The sequence below is a fragment of the Rattus norvegicus genome, chromosome X, assembly GCF_021556685.1.
Source record: "Rattus norvegicus strain SHRSP/BbbUtx chromosome X, alternate assembly SHRSP_T2T, whole genome shotgun sequence".
Lineage (NCBI taxonomy): Eukaryota > Metazoa > Chordata > Mammalia > Rodentia > Muridae > Rattus > Rattus norvegicus.
In genome coordinates, this window is record NC_141554.1 from 73,706,296 (window position 1) to 73,725,490 (window position 19,195).

Sequence of the window (19,195 nt, forward strand, 5' to 3'; positions counted from 1 at the left end):
ACCAAGCTTACTGTGAATTGAAGGAAAGCACCAGAAAGACCTTTCCCTCTCTAGAGGGAAAGTAATGAGTGAGGAGATGGGTGGGCATAGATAGGATGGAAAGGTTTGAAGACAGTGACAAGAGGGATGATGAATTAGGACAAAGAGGGCTTTCAGTCTCCACAGAGGTTTCTACCACCATCCCCAAGAAAGAAAGCCCAAGACCTTCTGTCCCACAGCTTTCCCTCTTCTTTCCCCCACCTCTGCCCCTGTTCTGCCTTCTTAGCTGGAGGTCAAAATCATCCCAATTCAGGGTCAAGTCCAGTACAGAGACAAGAGGAGATTTCATCCATCCATTTGTTTATTTTATAAAAAACAAACTATGTGCCAATTGATGTTTGGTATCAATACAGCCCAAGAAATGTATTTTAAGAGATGGAGTACAAGGGCTGGGGATTTAGCTCAGTGGTAGAGCGCTTACCTAGGAAGCGCAAGGCCCTGGGTTCGGTCCCCAGCTCCGGAAAAAAAAGAACCAAAAAAAAAAAAAAAAAAAAGAGATGGAGTACAAGCAAGTAGGATAAATAGAAGGAGTTAAAAATAAGATGAGGAACAATCAAGGAAGATACTAAACAGCCCTCTGGATTTCACAAACACACACCTGAGCATACATGTGTACACACACACACACACACACACACACACACACACACACACAGAGAGAGAGAGAGAGAGAGAGAGAGAGAGAGAGAGAGAGAGAGAGAGAGAGAGAGAGAATGAATAAATAAGGAGGGCGGTCTTTTCCCTTTCTCCAGTTGGATAAGTGTGTAACTGAAGAGGTGTCCCCAAAAGAGGGAAAGCAGGAAGCACTGGGTGCTGGTGTGGTGTCTAAGGCAGTTCATTTCTATCACACTGATGCACCTCCATAGGATACTGTAATGCAATAAAGATAGGGATTGAATAACTGAGCATTCTCCTTCCCCTCATCTCAGGAAAGATTCAACGTAAATTCCCTGGCCAGCATGTCCACGTAAGAATCCCTTCTGATGCTCTGGATCTGTGAATTGTTCCTTATCCAAGCCTGTACTTGCCTTTTGCGTGGAGGGGTTTATAGCTTTGGGCCCTATCCCAATTATCTCTACCTTTGCTCTAGCTCATGATCTCAGAGCTTCTTCCAATCCTAGGAAGTTTTCCTGTTCCCCAAACTTACCTTTCTTTTCTTCTTTTCTCTCCTCTTTCCTGTTCTGTTGACTGACCATCCTTCTTCTTTATGACTGTTCGCACCATAGAGTGTTTAAAAAGACTAGCTCCAATGGGAAGGTAAGAGAACCTGGCCCATCTGGGGGAACAGAAGGGCAAAGGGGATGAATGGGTATATTCTTCAGGTTCTCGGGGGGCTTTAGGGCCATTCATTCAAAGATAACTGTGAGACTGACCTAGCAAGTTGTTCCACAACAGTTTTCCATCTACCTGGGGAAACGAGACTTCGTGGATGATGTGGACACAGTGGAGCCCATTGGTTAGTGAGTCCAAAGCGGGAAAGAGCCTGAGAAGGGAGTGGGAACCAGGAAGTTAAAGAAAGTCCAGGCATGACCATGCAGAGCAATGAGACCATTTGAAAGGTAGAAAGGAAAGAGTCAATTTGGGAATCAACTTTTGTTTCACTCATACTCAAATTTTCCTGAGCAGTGTGCCATCTCTTCCTCTCTCTGCAGATGGAGTAATCCTTGTTGACCCTGAGTACCTAAAAGGTCGAAAGAGTAAGTAGAAATTCTTACTGGTTTTTGTAAAGCTCAACTGAAATACAATGCATGCAAAGTAGGCGAATGAGTGAGTGGCCTTAGAGCAGAGGAGCATGGGAAAGCCGAAAGCAGCAGGAGCTGTGAACACTTTGTTGGGTCCTGACAATAGGGAAGTTCAGCTCAATGTAGCTGCGGTCTTTCAGTTATTAAAAGTAATGGAAATGGAGCTCAGACTAAGTACTTCATGGGTCCCAAATCTCCAAAGACTTATTTTTTATTCTTTTCCCAAATGCTATTCAAAATAACTATATTGTCTAAAGAACAAATAAAATCATACTCTACAGAATTACACAAAACAAACATATGTGTTGAAATTAAAATAATGTCAATAAAATTTGTGGGTTTCCCCCATTATTGCTATGGTGGTTCTGCTTGACTACTAGTTTCAGTTTAGGCTTAGGCTACCTATGGAATGAACCAATACATAGAAAATCAATAGTTTTACATACATTTCTTGACATTCAAATGTTAATGACTCACTAAATGATTTTTTTAAGACCTGTATAAATCAAATATTCCTTTTTTTTCTATAGCTTAAGTGCCCCTCGGACTTCCATTTTAAAAGCTCTGATATACGTCATCCCATTGCATTTTTTTCTTCATTTGTTTGTTTTTCTGTGTGTGTGTGTATAGGTGGGTGGAGAGAGAGAGAGAGAGAGAGAGAGAGAGAGAGAAACTGCCTAAACATTTCTTTAACAAAAATTCCAAAGAAATAATAAGCACTGGCAGTACCAGCAGGAGACAGCACGCACTCTGGCAGCAGAACTCTAGTGCAAGATTGCACTGAATGCTTTTTTCCTTTTAATTCTCACTATGGCTTAACCCCACTGTGATCCAACTGGACTGAAAATTGCGTTCAAATGGAAAAAAGATTCAGAACCAGTTGGTGACTTCTAGTCCAGAAATAGCCTTTAGATGCTGAGGAATGAAAGAGCTTTCCTCTCTGAGGTTCAGCACCATGGATAAGCAACGTAGACAATTTCAAACGTCAGAGAAACTTCTCAGTATGGGCACAAATTAGCCAACTCATTTATAAGTAACAGATACTCTGTTTCTAAAATCTAAGTGGCTTTATCCCTGAACTTCTAAAAATACCCAGAATGACCTATGAAAGGAAATCTTTACTGTTTAAAAATCGAATATTGCTTGGCATCATGGCTAACATCTACACCCAGCATCCAGGAAGCTGAGGCAGGAAGCGCCAAGGCCAGGCGAGCATGCATAGCGACTTTCAGGACAGTGAAGACTATATAGTAAGAACTTATCTCTCCAAAAGTACAGCTTCACTCAGAAATTAGATACATTTTTTCTTTTCCTTTGAACTTTTTATGTCTCCTTAATAGAGTTTTTTTCTTATTCATTTTAATCTTACATATTTCTGAAATCCCCTCCCAGTTGTATCATCCTACTTTCACCATATTTTCTCGTGTGTCCTTCTCCATCACAGGTCTATGTTTTAATGTAAAGGCATCCTTGTCTATTCACTGAGTGGTAAAGGCAAGTGAGGCAAAAGATACAGAATATGGTATGCACACACTACTGTCTATTTGCCCTCTCTGGGTGTTATTCTTTGAAATTGCATGTAAATAAACGGTGTTCACAATTTTTAAATGTTTAATTTCAGAAAAGAAATAAGCAAAAAGCTATAAGTACCTAAGATAACCTGGTGATCGGTTGTAGAAACAAAACAATTTGGAAGGCAGCACAGCAGATCACATGGCGCTTATCTCTGGATATGATGCTGTGGTAACAGCTTTGAATTTCCTTTTTGATTATATTTTTGATACTCAAATTTGTATGTATATACTTAAAATAATTAAGATAAAATGGACAGATTTGGAGTAGATGTTGACTTTCAGAAAAAAATAAAAGCAACCTGCCAGGCCTGGTAATACAGGTCTGTAATCCCAGCTACCTGGGCAAAGAGGGCTCAGGCAGGAGGCTCACCAACAAGTTCAAGAGTAGACTGCGGGGGTTGGGGATTTAGCTCAGTGGTAGAGCGCTTGCCTAGGAAGCGCAAGGCCCTGGGTTCGGTCCCCAGCTCCAAAAAAAGAACCAAAAAAAATAAAAAAATAAAAAAAGAGTAGACTGGGCAAATGGAGTGAGATCTTCCCTCAAAATAAACTACAAAGAAAGATAAGTGGTAGGGCACTTACCTAGCATGCATGAGATTCTGTGAGTTTGAGACCAGTCAGGTCTACATAGGGAATTCCAGGCCAGTAAGAACGTCATAGAGAGACCTGTTTCAAAAATTAAAAAAAAAAAAAAAAAAAAAAAAAAAAAACAACTACAAAAGCCACAGGTTTAATCCCTATAATCACCACACGGCCACTAAAAGTGTTAGTCAGATGAAGGCAGGGTGACAGGACAGATGAAACAGATAAGGGATAGTGAAAGGTCTGATGGCCTTTGAGGTGAGGTTGTCACCCAGATAAACTGTACCTTGGTGTTTGTATCTAACACAGGCAGCAGAAAGAACCTATCTGACCTCTGACCTGACCTCAGCAGTTTAGCATCATCTCCTCCTTCTGATAGGAAATAGCCTTTTTCTGACTGCCAAGAGCAGATGAAACAAAGCAAAATAGTGAAACATCATAGAAACGGAAAGAGCTGTCCTGCAGGGCTGGCTCCCGGGGGTAGCACTGTGGTAGTGTGAAGCCTAGCATTCCAGGAGGGGCTGTTCTTGTGGGAGGCAGAGGCAGTCAGATCTCTGTGAGTTCAAGGCCATCGCAGATGAAGGCATTATAACCTTATTACTGTGAACCCCATTTCAGCTTTCATTTGCTTACATTTTATTTAAATGTTACACCATAGTTTATAATTTTCTTTTTAGCCTGTGTTAACATATAAGAATCTATAACCTATGAAGTTGCACTTACCATAACTACACTGACATTCTACAATTGTTAGACATTTCCTTTGTTTTCAACATTTTGCTGTTATAAACAACTCTGTAAAGCCCCGCCCAACCCCTTGCGCGCATCCAATTAGCTCTTTAGGCTGAATTCCCAGAGATTTATATTTATTGCCTAGTGTTCCCCAAAAAGTTTGTAACATTTTTTGTTCTGTTTTTTTTCCCTTTAGTGAGATAGGGTCTTATTGTGACCTGTCCTGAAATCTGTGCTGACCCCAAAGTCATCATTCTGTCTCAGTCACCCAAGTGCTGGAATAATAGCATGTACTAATATGCCAATATGTCCAGCTAAATTTGATGTCCATTGCTCCAAACCTTCTAAAAACATTAGTATTATCATTAATTTTAGCCTTTCTTATATCTTTAAATATAATTCATTTTCCTCATTGCTAATTTTGAATTTTGCTTTGTTGAGACATACACTCACTGTAGAGCCCAGACTACTTCCTCCAAAGCACTGGGATTACAAGCATACGGTACAATGACAAGCTTTGATCTTTTTAAAATTTTTTTTACTTTATTTAATGACAAGTTCATATATATGTATGTGTGTATACATGTATCCATACATGCATATGTATGGTATGTGTTGTGATCATACTCCTCTCCAGTTGAGAGTAGGCTTTGGAGTGTGGACCTCCCTGAGGTGAAATCCTGCACCTGGCTGGGAATGTAGCTTAGTTGACAGAATGTTTGTGCGTGGCATGCATAAAGTCTTGGGTTTACTCTTCATCACTGCATAAGTCAGACGTGGTGGCTTCTACTCAGGAATTTAAGGCCATCCTAAGCTACATTACACCCTGTGTCAAAAGAAATAAATACGTAAACAGAAGGAAAGGAATCCTGAATCACTGCTTAACTTTTTCTTTACTTAAGGAATCTTATGTGTAAATAACATAGTTATGGCTTACAGTGAAGTGCTATTTGTGTATTGAGGGCATATACATGTTGGAAGTATGTGGTGGTAGTACATGCATGTGAGTGAGCAATTGTGCATGCCAGTGCACATGCTGAGGCCAGAGGAGACCTTCAAGTGTCTTTCCCTCCTTTTTTTCTTGGCACACTTTTAGATTGGTGTGTGTGTGTGTGTGTGTGTGTGTGTGTGTGTGTGTGTGTGTGTCCTAACGATTGGTAACAGTTACTTTGTTCGTGTGTTCATGTGTGTACAGGTATGTGTGGAGGCCAGAGGTTACTCTTGGGTGTTTTTTGGGGACTGGATCTCTCACTGGTCTGGAGCTCACTGATTAGGCCAGACTGGGTGGCCAGTGAGCCTCAGGGACCCACCTGTCTCCACCTTGCTGCGCTGGGATCGGAAGCATGTATCATTGTTCCCCACCTCTACCCGTGGGACGAAATCCAAGTCCTTATGCTTTCACAGCAAGTTCCTTGCCAACTGAACTATCTCCTCAGCCTCTCAGCATTCCAAATGCTAAACTGTTATATGCGTTTCAAATCTTTTAACTCAGGATTTCCTTTTCCTTTGTGAAACTTGGAACACAGAGTTTAAAATTTTATCGCAATCAAATGTATCGATCCTTTTCTTTTCTTTTTTTTTTTTTCTTTTTTTCGGAGCTGGGGACAGAACCCAGGGCCTTGCGCTTGCTAGGCAAGCGCTCTACCACTGAGCTAAATCCCCAACCCTGTATCGATCCTTTTCTTTTTTCTTTCTTTTTAGCTTTTTTTATTGGATATATTTCTGTATTTACATTTCAAATGTTATTCCCTTTCCCAGTTTCCTGTCCATAAACCCCCTATTCCCTCCCCCTCCCCCATAAGGGTGCCCCCACCATCAATCCTTTTCTTTGTGACCATACTTTTGGGAATATATTTGCTTACCACTCTAGGTCTTCCTAGCCCCCATTTAAGATTTCCTTTGCCACTATTTTGACAAGTCTCTGTCTTCCTCCTTTGTCCGCAGTGTTTGTCAGGTTGACATGTGCTTTTCGCTATGGCCGTGATGACTTGGATGTGATTGGTCTGACATTTCGCAAAGACCTCTATGTACAGACCAAACAAGTGGCTCCTGCTGAACCCACCAGCATCCAGGGTCCCCTCACAGCCTTACAGGAGCGGCTTCTACACAAGCTTGGGGTCAATGCCTATCCTTTTACACTTCAGGTACTAACCTCAAGTCTTGGGCAAAGTTTCCAAAGATTAAGAGATAAGAGGAGAGCAGACAGAGTTGTCCCTAGTTGTTTTCTGAGCTCTTTCTGATTTCCTAGATGGTTGCTAACCTGCCCTGTTCAGTAACACTGCAGCCTGGGCCTGAAGATTCAGGAAAGGTAAGGAAAATTAACTCAAAAAGAGGGAAGGCTTTTTCTTGTCTTTCTTTTCTTCCCATGGTTCAGTCTATGGCTACACAACTCAGATGATTTGGGCTCGTGGTGGGAACACAAGGTAGAAGAGGCTCGATAGCAGGGAGCAAAAAAGAATATCAAGAAGAGAATGTCTTCAATAACCAAACTTCCTCAATTGCTCTTAAGAGGCCTCAACTCAAATTTTCTACCACCTCCCAATAGAAGCATTGGCTAGGCTGAGGGTGGTGGTGCACATTTTTCATCTCAGCACTTAGGAGACAGACATAGGCAGGTCTCTGTTGAATTTGAAGCCAACCTGATCAATATAGTGGCTTCCAGGTTAGCCAGGGCTACACAATGACACCCTATCTCAAAAAACAAAAACAAAAACAAAAAAAAAAACATAAGCTGGGGCTAAACCTTTGATCCATAACCATCTAGGGTACATTTCAGATCTGAACAATAACAAATAGACATGTGAGTACAATGGGCCTAGGAAGAAAGACAAATGGACAAGACTGGAGAAATGGACAGCTAAGGGATGGAGACATATTCATGTAGTCCCACAGAGGGACGGGGAGGGGGGAATAGAATTGAAAATGTGTTCTCTTTGTTTCTGACTCTTTACAGCCCTGTGGGGTTGACTTTGAAGTGAAGAGTTTCTGTGCAGAAAATCTGGAAGAGAAAATCTCTAAGAGGTAGTCCTGGGTTTCTCCCAAATACCTGCCTCAAGTCTTTACCACAGACCCTTCTCTTAGGGCAGAAACAGATCTAGTCACCATAGCATCACTACGAACAACTTGGATGTCCTGTTCTGAGTCCCTCTGATTTGTCTTCTTCACTCACCTTGGCAGATATGTATGTAAAAAGCCAAATGACACACACTTACATTTTGTGGGCTATCAAGTCTTGATTGCAACTATGTAACTCCATGGTCATTGCGGTGCTGGAGCAGTCTCAGACACTATAGAAATGAAAAGAATGTTGATGTGTTCTAACAAAACTGAATTCAATGAACACTGAAGTTTGGATTTTATATAATATCTGTGTGTCATAAATATAGCCTTTTGATTCATTTCAACCATTAACTACTGGATTCATCATTCTTAAATTGCAGGCCATAAACAAACACGAAAGAGGACAGATTTAGCCAGTGGGGCAATTTGCAATTCCTTGGTCTATAACATATCAAGGATGAAAAGGAGGTCTCTGAGGAGAGCCTTTCCCTGCCCCCACCCCCAAGTAAACATAGAGCTTTAAGGGTAGTCTGTGGTTCCATAATAAGATGTTCTAGCTTATCCTTTGGGCTTTACTCAGTGATTCTGTGCAGCTGGTTGTACGGAAAGTACAGTTTTCAGCCCTGGAACCAGGCCCTGGTCCCTGGGCACAGACCATTCGCAGCTTCTTTCTGTCATCTCAGCCCCTTCAACTCCAGGCCTGGATGGACAGGGAGGTTGGTGGCATTCCCCTCCCCCATATCCTATTTCCTTCCTTAGAACCTCTCTGCTACCCCTATTTACTGATGCCTTAACTTGGGTGGGCAGAGATGGGAGCCAGGGCAACAAACATTTTAAGGAAATGATAACTTTAGATTTAGGTCTGGGAGTCCTCCCTCCAACCTTGTCATAGGCTTCTCCTGCTTCAGGTTCATTACCATGGAGAAGCTATTTCTGTACACGTTTCTATCAACAACTATACCAACAAGGTCATCAGAAGAATCAAGATTGCAGGTGAGCGTCCTATTGCTCAGCACCTGGCCTGCAAACCACAGGTTCTAAAACATAGCTGTACTTTGTACCCATTAATATTTATCTGAGGTTTCCTTCCAAAACAGGCCTATCAACATATGTGGTCACGAGAGCACATCAAAGATCAGTAAGCTGGGGCCAAGTGGCCAACTGACTGATCATGTATTTTCCCTGACTTTTTCAGTTATCCAGATCACAGATGTTGTCCTGTATTCACTAGACAAGTACACAAAGACTGTGTTCATTCGGGAGTTCACGTGAGCTGGGGCTGGGGCTGGGAAGAAAAGCAAAGGGGTGAGATGGTGGGAGGAAGGTTAACAGAGAGCGATCCTTGCTATTTCTTTTGGAAGAAATAGAGAGAATAACCTAGAAATGAGGAATGTCAAGGTGAGGGTTGAAGCATAAAAGGGAGAGACTCTCCTGAGAACTATGGGTGGGGCTATGACTCATCAGATCATCACAACTGTAGGACAGAGCTTTCTCACCAGAGCTAATCTCCCCATTCTCCATAGATATACCCCTTCTCTGTATATTTTCCACTGGTTCTTGAGACCAAGCAAGATACTCTTGGGAGTGAAAGTACATTTAGTTGGCAAGCATAGCCTGAGTTCCTCTCTTGTTCTCTTTCAAAGAGAGACAGTAGCTGCTAACTCCAGCTTCTCCCAGACCTTTGCAGTAACCCCACTCCTGGCTGCCAACCGTCAGAAGCAGGGCCTGGCACTGGATGGCAAACTCAAGCATGAAGACACCAATCTGGCCTCTAGCACAATGTAAGTTCATACGTAATTTAGAATTTCTACTTCCTACTCCTAAGCCATCCCACATGCTATGTGCATGGCTCTGGAGTTTCATCCGCAGTCAAGCCTACTTGTCTTTTAAAATGTTCCTCAGCCAGTGTTCAGTACAAGCCTCAGAGCCAGGCTCAAGTTAAATTAATGCCTATGGGACCAATGGTAAGTTTAGATCTTAGGTAATGAGAAAGGAAAATTCAGAGAGCAGAAAGCCTCTGTTATATAAAATTTCCCAGTTCAAACTAGGGATGGGGGTGTGTGCTTGTAATCCTAGCACTTAGTGGTCAGCACTGAGGCAGGAGAATCACAAGTTTGAGGCCTGCCTGGACTATGCAGGAAGACCTTGTCAAAAAATGATACAAACAGGGCTGCTGTGATGTCTCAATCAGTAAAGGCTCCTGCTGTTAAGCTGACTGCTTGAGTTAGATTCCTCAGAACCCATATGGGGAAGAAAAGAACCAATTCTTGTTCTCTGCCCTCCACATGCTCACCATGGCATCCCCATCCCCACAAATGTACAAGGGTCCAAAATGGATAAACAAAACTGCAATGATAATAAAAGAATTAAAAACAAGACACAATTCACAAAGGCCTTAGTTACATCTATCATTATATTCCTAAGAGTATCACTGGGCAGTGGTGGCATGTGCCTTTAATCCCAGCACTTGAGAGGCAAAGGCATGTGGATCTCTGTGAGTTTGAGGCCAGCCTGGTCTACAGATACAGTTTCACTACATCCAGGACTATACAGGGAAACCCTGTCTTGAAGAAAAAAAGAAAGAAAAAGAAAAAAAGAAAGAATACCATTAAAGTACACTGGCCAGGTGGTTGGGTTTATTGTTGTTTCTAAGGTGCAGAGAATGAACTCAGGGCCTTGCATCCCGAATCACGGCCAGATATGTTATTCAATTTTACACATAAGGACTCCAAGGCTCAAAGGCAAGGAATTTGTTCAAGATTGTATAAGTACGCAGCAAAGAGGATTCTATTTTATGCCAACTGGCTCTAAACACTGTGATCTCTACAACAGTTACTATCTAGAGAAGGTAGACTAGAGTAGAAGGTTGGGCAAGGAAAGATGGTGGAAAAGGAGAATATGTAATGACAATTATATGGCAGGAATTGATAAAATTCTTCAATGGCATTCATTTGTCTCTATGCCTTCAGATTAGCATTAAGTGTGTTTCTCACCAAAGCAATTTGTCTACCATCTACAATCATAAATGACCAATTCTCCCCATGCCTGATCAATCCAGTATCTACAGGTTGTTATTCATAGCAATAGCCTTGGAAATTATCCAAATAGCATTATTTTGTAGAAAGGGTTCAGCACCCCCAAATCAACCAAAAGACTACCCTAAGATCCTTCCACTTTCGGCATCTCATCTTTCCATCAGCAGGTTTCTATTGAGCACCTATTAAATGCTCATTCCTATGCAATATAATGTGGCTATACAAAGAAATTTAAGACAATATTTTCCTTTAGTAAATATATGACCTGGATGAGGAACAAAGAGGAATGTAAATGTAATCCAACAGTTAAGTGTTGGTGCATGTGGTTTATATTATGAGTCCAATAGAAGCTAAAAGCCAAAAGAGCTGGCGAGGGATTCTTAGAGGAGATAGAATGATCTAGATCTTGAAAAGTGTTTAAAATCTAAATGCCAATAGTAGAAGGACAATTTCAGACAGGGAACATGGCACGGGAAGATGCTAGAAGGCACTCTGAGGAGTATGATGGGAAGACAAGTCGGCATAGGCTGTTCTCTAGGTGTTTGGCAGTCAGGCAGAAAAGAGAGAAGTAGATAAGGTTAGATTCTTTGGCTCCTGAAAATTAAGCAGAATAACAAATTAGGCCCTCAAACAGACAGTAACATGATCAAATGGAATTTTAGGAAGAAAACTGTCATCTCAATTGGGTAGAAACAGTTATAGCCTGGGATATCTTTTGGGCAACGACAAAGGCAATGGAACATGCTACTAGGAAAGCATGGGAAGGATTTGGGGGGAGGTAAATTCAATTATACTCCTAACACCGCAAATTAATACTACAATGTCAAGTCTTCGACCTGGAATGAACAAGGAGCTACTGGGGATCCTGGTGTCCTACAAAGTTAAAGTCAACTTGATGGTGTCCTATGGGGGGTAAGTGAGGATTTCCATTTGGTCTGGGCAGGGGCTGGGAGCCAAGAGTTTCTTACTTGTTTTTCTCCCTGTTGGATTGACCCATTCAAAGGTATTCCTCTTTTTCCAGACTAAGTTCCCAAGTCACTTTCTCTGCTAAAGTCCCATTCTGTTACTAAGTTGGCCTTCTGATACCTTATGCCTAGCAAAACTGGGTTGACTCCTCCCCATTTTAGCTACTAATTTGGGGTGTCATTTTATTCACAGCATTCTAGGAGGTCTGCCAGCCAGGTGAGAAGCTAGGGTGAGAGGTCCGAGGCAGGACAGGGAGGAGACCAAAGGTGCCCTCAGAAGAATCTGAGGGCCTGAGAGGATTGGGAAAACTGAAGGAAGGTTGCTGATTGGGTCCTTTAAGAACATCAGCAACTCCACCTTGGGATGCTTGCAGTGATGTTGGTGTGGAGCTCCCCCTGATCTTGATCCATCCAAAGCCACCTCACGGTGAGAGAGCAGGTGAGGCTCCCAGGAACTATTATCCTGTGGGTTTGGGGCTAAGCAGTTCTCAAAAAAGAGTGGCTTCAGGGCTGGAGAGATGGCTCAGAGGTTAAGAGCACTGACTGCTCTTCCAGAGATCCTGAGTTCAAATCCCAGCAACCACATGGTGGCTCACAGCCATCTGTAATGCGATCTGATGCCCTCTTCTGGTTTCTGAAGACAGCTACAGTGTACTTCTATAGAATAAACAAATCTTTAAAAAAAAAAAGAGTGGCTTCAGATAGACTGACAATAGGCAGGTTGGATGTCTAGCTTTTCAAGGAACATTTGGGGGAGGGGAAGGACTGGGGGGAGGGGGAAGAAGGAAAATATCATGGATCTGCACAGACGCTTCTGAGCTTCAGTTCCATTTCCCATCCCCTCCATGCTTGCCACAGTGGCTACCAGGTAGGTCAGCATGAGGCTTGGAAATGCCACCCCTCCCCCTTGCCTATTGCTGTTTTAGAATGGAATTTTTAAAGCTTCCTCAAAGTGTTGCTTTCATGACTGTGCACCAGAACCATGGTTTAGCTTCATGTCAGTTTGGTGCTTTCCACAGCCCTCCGTCCTGTCAGCCTCCCTGCCCTTCACTTGCTGCTCTTCTGGGAAATTTTATTCCGCCCCATCCTTTCCATTTTTCTTTCTCTCTTTTCTTCCCTCCGAAATCCCATTCTGTTGTTAAGTTGTTCTTGTGATCCCTCACTCCCTGGAAAACTAGGTTGGTTGTGCTTTCTCTGTGACTTGGGGTCCTCCTTTTCCACATCATCCTCATCTTTTTTTAATCCTTTCCCTGTACCCCATGCTCCACTGTTTCCCTTCTAATGCACCTTGACACCATTGTCTAGACAGATTCAGAAGGGAAACAAGCCCTCCCCATGGGGCAAGGAGGGGAAGGCTGAGAAGCAGGGAAGTGATTACCTCTCTAGAATCAAGAATGTGGAGGAAGCCCAGAGAGGGGTTTGATAACTCTCCTTTCCCCTTTGCTGCTCCTGCAAGCTCGGAGGACATAGTTGTCGAAGAGTTTATGCAGCAGAACAGCCAGACACAAAGCTAGAAAGCTCCAACAGCAGACACAGTTAAGAGCCGATAGTCATCTCTGATAATTCTGTGTGGAAGCCCCTGTTGTAACACTCTAATAAAAGGTTTTGTCTGGACATGGCTGGTGTGATCTCTGTGCCTTTTGTTTTCCTCTGGGAGAACACGGAACTCCAGATAATGATCTCTGCTGCAGGCGCCTGTACCTCTCCCACCCTTACCTACAAGCTTGATTAGGTATCTTGTGTTAGGTAATTTGCCCCTATGTGGTCCCTCTGAGTCACTTGCCTTTTCTCTCTGGCCTCAGCTACCCTAGTCCCTGCCTGACGACTTACTCTTGTAATTACTTTTGGTCTAGCAGTACCTGGTTCTTACACTGTAAAGAACCCCACAGAGGAAGCCAAAAGGGTGTGGCCACTCCTAGACTTGGCTATGATGACAACTGTCAACGGTTGCTACTGGAGGAGAACATGGTGATGTCAGGTGGTACAGGTTCAAGTACAGAAAATCATTGTTACAGTATTTCTGCCTGCTCGGTTCAAGGAATGTTTCTGGTCCTTTTAAGGTGAGGCCAGGAGCCCTGGAATGAGGCCAGAGGCCATGTCCTAGAGACTAATAAGAAACACAAATACCGACCTCTGTGCAAAGTCAGGTTCCTATTCCTGGTCTAAGATGGGCTTTAAGATAAGGAGCTATGAATAGCACGGAATGAGAGGAGGAGGCTACCTCTAGACTGAGTCTTTTGTTGACCAGCTAGGGTGTGTGCTGGCAGGGGACAGGATTCTGAGAGCCTCTGGCCTTTCAAAGAGACAAGTACATACTAGATGTATGAGGAGACAGAGGTGATGTCATCAATGTGGTGTGTACCATGACCAACACATGGTAAGGTTTGTTGGTCTACACACTTAAAGTTTAATCCTCACATGAAGGTGCTACTGTGCTGTCTACTCGAGGCATCAGAACCCAGTGTTGGAAACGTCATGGGTTCAAGGCTTCCAGTGTTCCAGGCCCTAGGCCAGCATGATTATATGTAAGGATTTAACCTCATCCACTAACTACAGGTTTTCACTATCCGGTTCTTTTCCTTTTCCTTTGCCTAGGCAAGTCTCTGCAGAAAAGGATGAAGAATAATCTGGAGACCTCAATGTGATGGTTGTTGGGACGAGTGCCCAAACCAGTTGCAGTGTGAGAAACAGAACACCCATTCCTCTTTATGACATAGCCTTTGCAAGGTCTCTAGTTTCCCACTACTACTTACCTTTAGATAACCGTAGTTCACCCTATGATGGCGAGGTGGCAAAGTTCGTCCACCACCCCCTATCATGCAGCCTGAAAGCACAAAATCATCTGAGCCTCTGAACCTTTAAAATTGCTTTTAATTCACTGTCCATATACTAAAACAGCTATTCTAGTATGGTTTCTGCCCTTCCTTAAATGGCTTCACCTCCACTGTAGAAATAAAGGGCACATCTTTTTTCTTAGCTTTTCTGGGGTAGGGAGTGTGAAAGCAGAGAAGCAAGTTTCACTCACTCTTAAAAGCCAGGCCCACTTTTCTGCTTAAGTGGTAATGGAAAACAGAAATAACTTTAGCCAAAAGTGCCTCCTTTGTTTAAGTGATGCCCATGGGGTCAGAATTCCTCATTTTTACTAGAAGTGGTTCCTAGCTGACATTTGATTCATCACCTTAACTGTGCTATGATCCTTACCATAAACTTTAGGTGCTGAAAACTGACTTGGAAACTTCTAGAATTCAGGCATTAAAACCCATTTCCCTGTCCATGGCTTAGATCATCTCTGCCTAATTTGGCAGACATTGTATTTGGCTTTCCATCGCAGCTATTTTCTTCCACCCCTAAGCTTCTGGTGGTTTGTTTTTGAGACAGTGGTTCTCAACCTGTGGGTCATAAACCCTGTGGGATTAGAAAGGCCCTTTCATAGGGGTTATCTAAACCATCAAAATACACAGATATTTACATTACAATTCATAACAATAATAAACTGCTATGAAGTAGTAACAAAAAATTTCATGGTTGAGGATCACCACATCAAGAACCATAGTAAACAGCTGCAACATTAGGAGGGTTGAGAACCACTTCTCTATGTATTCCTTGCTGTCCTGGAACTTGCTATGTAGACAAGTTTGGCCTGGAACTCATATTCTCCTGCCTCTGCCTCTCAAGTGCTGGAATCAAAGGTGTGCACCACTCTGCCTAGCCTGGTTTTAACACTTTCTTCTAACGACTAGACTTAAGAATAAAACAGCTTCCAGAAGCGCTGTCAGCTTCTTTTACCACATCTAAGTTACTGGGTCATGCAGAGTACCTATTTTCATTGATAACTAAAATCTATTTATACAGGACGGAGCTCTAAAACAGCTAGGATAATGTCAAAGGCTAGTCTAATTTTTGCTCCAGTCTTACTAAAATTTGTTTATGTGCAATGCTAAAAACATACCTGGTATAAAAGAAAGCATCTTCAACAAATGGTGCTGGGAAAACTGGATGTCCATGCAGAAGAACGAAATTAGACTCATCTCTCTCACCTCATAGAAAAACTAACTCCAAATGGATCAAAGACCTCAACATCAAACAGTACACTTCATGATACAGGTATAGGAAAAGACTTCCTGAATAAGACTTGATTTACCTAAGAGTCAAGGCCAACAATTGTCAAGTGGGACGTCATAAAACTAAAAAGCTTCTGTACAGCTAGAAAACCAATTAACCGTGTGAATAAGATACCCATAAATGGAGAAAATCATTGCCAACTATACACCTGACAGAGAATTAATATCCAGAATATACAAAGAACTGAAAAAAAAAACCCAGAACAATCAATCAAACAAAAATGACACATTCCAAAACTGGGCCTGGGACCTGAACAAGGGAGTTCCGAAAAGAATATACATACATACATACATACATACATATGAAATAACTCAAAAATGTTCATTGTCCCTAAAAATTAGGGATATGCAAATGCAAATCAAAACAGTGTTGACCTTTCACCTTACCCCAGTCAGAATGGCAAAGACCAACACTCAGCAAATGCTGGAGGGGACACAAGGAAAAGAGAACTCTCATTCCCTGTTGGTGGGATTGCAAGCTGATTCAACCACTCTGGAAATTACCATGGAGAATTCTCAAGAGGCTAAAAGTAAACCAACCATGGGACCCAGCTCATTGGCATCTGCTCAAAGGACTGGACATCCTGCTCTGAAGGTACTTGCTCAACCACGACCATTGCTTTGTTGCAATAGCTAGAATATGGAGATAATTTAAACACCCTCAACGGAGGAATGATAGTGTAACACATACACTATGTAACGTTTGTCAGCTCTAAAGAAAAATAACATCAAAAACTTTGCAGGTAAATGGATGGAACTAGAAAAGATATTGAATGAGTTACCCTAGAAATATAGATATACATTTAATAACAATCAGTGAGAGGAATTAATCAAAGAATATATAAGGGGTTGGGGATTTAGCTCAGTGGTTGAGCACTTGCCTAGCAAGCGCAAGGTCCTGGGTTCAGTCCCCAGCTCCGGAAAAAAAAAAGAATATAAAAAAGGAAATCTGAAAGAGGTCAAGGAGGGGTGTACAGGAGGGTTTAGGAGAAAAGGGGGGAAGAAACGGTATATTATGCTCCCCAAAAATAAATTTGAAGAATGATATATGTACCCCCTTATCTCTGTGCACTACATGCACACCTGGTGAGTGCATAGGGCAAAAGGTATGGGATTCCTTGGAACTGCAGTTACTGGTCTTGAGCCATTATGTAGATATTGGGAATCGAACCTGGGTTGTCTGGAAGAGCCACTAGTGCTTTTAACTGCTGAAGACTCTCTCAGCCCCATGGCTGAGATCACACCATACTGATCACACTTCTTACTTAAGTTGCTTTTTGTGTTTAGTAATTACTGTGTGTACATGTATGTGAACACATGTGCCATGACATACATGTGGATATGTGTGTGTGTGTGAGGATAACTTGCAGAAGTCTGTTCTCCTATCAGAGGGCTCTGAGGCCATCAGGCCTGGCAGTAAATATCTTAACCTGCTGAGCCATGTCATTGGCCCATATTGTTTTAAAATCTATTAACTGGGAGTTGTTGGATCTCCTTTCTCAGTTTCCTGGACTGCAAGCCACCTGAATCATTAAATATTTAGCCTGAAATCCAACTCAGCCTATCACTCTACTGGGCCTTGAACCTCATCCTAGAGCAGTGGTTCTCAATCTTCCTAATGCTGCAATTCCCTTAATACAGTTCCTCATGTTGTGTTGACCCTGAACAATAAAATTACTGTTGTTGCTACTTTCTAACTGTAATTTTGCTGTTATGAATCGTAAACATCTCATATGCAGATGATCTTAAGTGACCCTTTTGAAAAAGTTATTAGGCCTCCCCAAAGGGTCTCAAACCACAGGTTGATAATTGCTTTCCTAGAGCAAGATCTTTATGAGAAACTTCTATGGGTCTCTTCCTAGCTCATCGTTAGGAATCTCCAAGGTCTTATGTGGGTAACCACAGCTTGGTGTATTCTTGACTACAATGGCTACGTGTTATCTAGATGAAAGATAGTTCTCCTTTCTATCCACTGGCTCTATTTCCACCCCTGCACTTTTTCTGCAATGTTCTCTGGACCTCAGATGGGGTGCAAAACTTTTAAATGCTGCTAATAGAATGACTGTTGAATTAATAAATTATGGTAAGGGAAAATCTTAACTGGAGGCTACAGAAATGTCAACATCAGTAAAATCCTTATTGTACAAATATGAGGACATGAGTTTGAATCCCATAGTGCACTTAAAATGCCCGATGCCTGTCATGGTGACACACACCTTTAATCCCAGCAGCAGCAGGTGGGTCTCTCCAACTTCAAGGCCAGCCTGGTCTACACAGCAAGTTCCAGGGAGAGCCAGAGCTATAAAATATTCTATTTCAAAAAAAAATTTAAAAAAGGAATTATGGATGTAGTAGCACACATCTTCTGTAGTCCACACACTGGGGAGGAAGAGAGAAGAAGGAACTCTGGGCCTTGCCAGACAGTCTGGCCAAATAAAAGATTCAGGTTCAGTAAGTTGATATACTTTCCAAAAATAAGAGAAAAAGTGACTGAAGAAAGGTAGCCAATGTCAACTTTGGACCTTCATAAAGTAAATCCTGCTACCCGTGCTGGGTGCAGCGAGTGATAGATACCTGTATCCTCTGAACTTCAGAATCTGAAGCAGGAAGATCACAAGTCCAAGACCTGCTTGAATTATGTACCAAGAACCTACCTCAGGAAAAAAAGTTAATAAAAACTTGATAACCATGGAAATAGTCTTGACTTTGTCAGTGGACACAGCTATTAGTTTTGTGAAATATCCAAGTTTTTCTTTCTCTGATGGCCACTGGGGGTCAGCAGAGCAAATAAGAGGACAGAATTCCCAGGAAGACTTAAGCTAATTTTATACCTCCGGCTCTGCTCAGAAGGTACAGTGCCAACAATGTAATAGAACTGAGTCTCTAGCAATGCCTTTAGTACAGCTGGGGTAGGATTCATGGGAAGAGCCAGTTTCCACATTTCATCCATTTGAAAATTTATCTTGCTTATTTAAAAAGGTAGATCCCAGTCTGGGTGGGGGTGGGAGTGGTGACTCACACCTTTGATCCCAGTACTCAGGAGGCAGAGGCAAGCGATCTCTGTGAATTCAAGGCCAGCCTGGTCTACAGAGTGAGTTCCAAAACAGTCAAGGTTACACAGAGAAACACTGTCTCAAAAACAAAACAGGTAAGTAAACAAATAAGGTAGAGTCCTAGGTTCTCTCTCAAACCAAAAGAATCACTCTCCAGAAGGAATTAAGAGATTTAGTTCAGCTCCCAGGATTGTGTTAGCTTGCCACACCTTACAGGCAAAAGACAACAGACAACTTTGGGAATCTGTTCTCTCCTTTCAGCATGGGGATCCTGGAGAGCAAACTCAGATTGTCA

At 42.3% G+C, this 19,195-nt stretch overlaps 2 protein-coding genes across 4 annotated transcripts in view; one reads left to right on the forward strand and one right to left on the reverse strand.

Moving 5' to 3' along the window:
• The window catches only part of P2ry4 (pyrimidinergic receptor P2Y4), a 35,234-nt gene extending 16,341 nt beyond the window's left edge, over positions 1 to 18,893 (reverse strand). Inside the window, exons 1-6 of one of the 2 annotated variants that reach the window (XM_087600627.1) lie at positions 18,064 to 18,893; positions 14,480 to 14,550; positions 7,879 to 7,953; positions 1,648 to 1,720; positions 1,413 to 1,522; positions 1,187 to 1,315 (exon numbers count right to left, since the gene is read on the reverse strand). The gene's annotated coding sequence lies outside the window, so the exon portion shown is untranslated. Of the gene's footprint in view, positions 1 to 1,186; positions 1,316 to 1,412; positions 1,523 to 1,647; positions 1,721 to 7,878; positions 7,954 to 14,479; positions 14,551 to 18,063 lie in introns of those variants that run through there. The other variant, XM_087600626.1, reaches the window with a different exon arrangement.
• On the forward strand, positions 999 to 14,371 carry Arr3 (arrestin 3). 2 transcript variants are annotated; one of them, NM_001190993.1, is made up of 16 exons: positions 999 to 1,006; positions 1,266 to 1,296; positions 1,435 to 1,495; positions 1,692 to 1,736; positions 6,611 to 6,810; positions 6,915 to 6,974; positions 7,620 to 7,687; positions 8,307 to 8,442; positions 8,635 to 8,719; positions 8,922 to 8,994; positions 9,370 to 9,507; positions 11,590 to 11,673; positions 11,920 to 11,943; positions 12,101 to 12,165; positions 12,585 to 12,594; positions 13,183 to 13,340. In NM_001190993.1, exons 1-16 carry the CDS (start codon positions 999 to 1,001, stop codon positions 13,238 to 13,240), a joined length of 1,146 nt encoding a protein of 381 aa, NP_001177922.1. In that variant the 3' UTR covers positions 13,241 to 13,340. The 2 variants fall into 2 exon arrangements, with proteins under 2 accessions (NP_001177922.1, XP_087455152.1); XM_087599026.1 differs by lacking the exons at positions 999 to 1,006; positions 12,585 to 12,594; positions 13,183 to 13,340 and adding an exon at positions 14,322 to 14,371 and having other exon boundaries at positions 1,272 to 1,296.
• Positions 18,894 to 19,195: the final 302 nt, after the last annotated feature.

Bases quoted from the DNA above. Each gene is read 5' to 3' on its own strand.
- Arr3 (NM_001190993.1), top strand. The intron at 8,720-8,921 runs GTGAGCGTCCTA...TGACTTTTTCAG, and splicing joins CAGAAGAATCAAGATTGCAG to TTATCCAGATCACAGATGTT. The intron at 8,995-9,369 runs GTGAGCTGGGGC...TCTCTTTCAAAG, and splicing joins GTGTTCATTCGGGAGTTCAC to AGAGACAGTAGCTGCTAACT.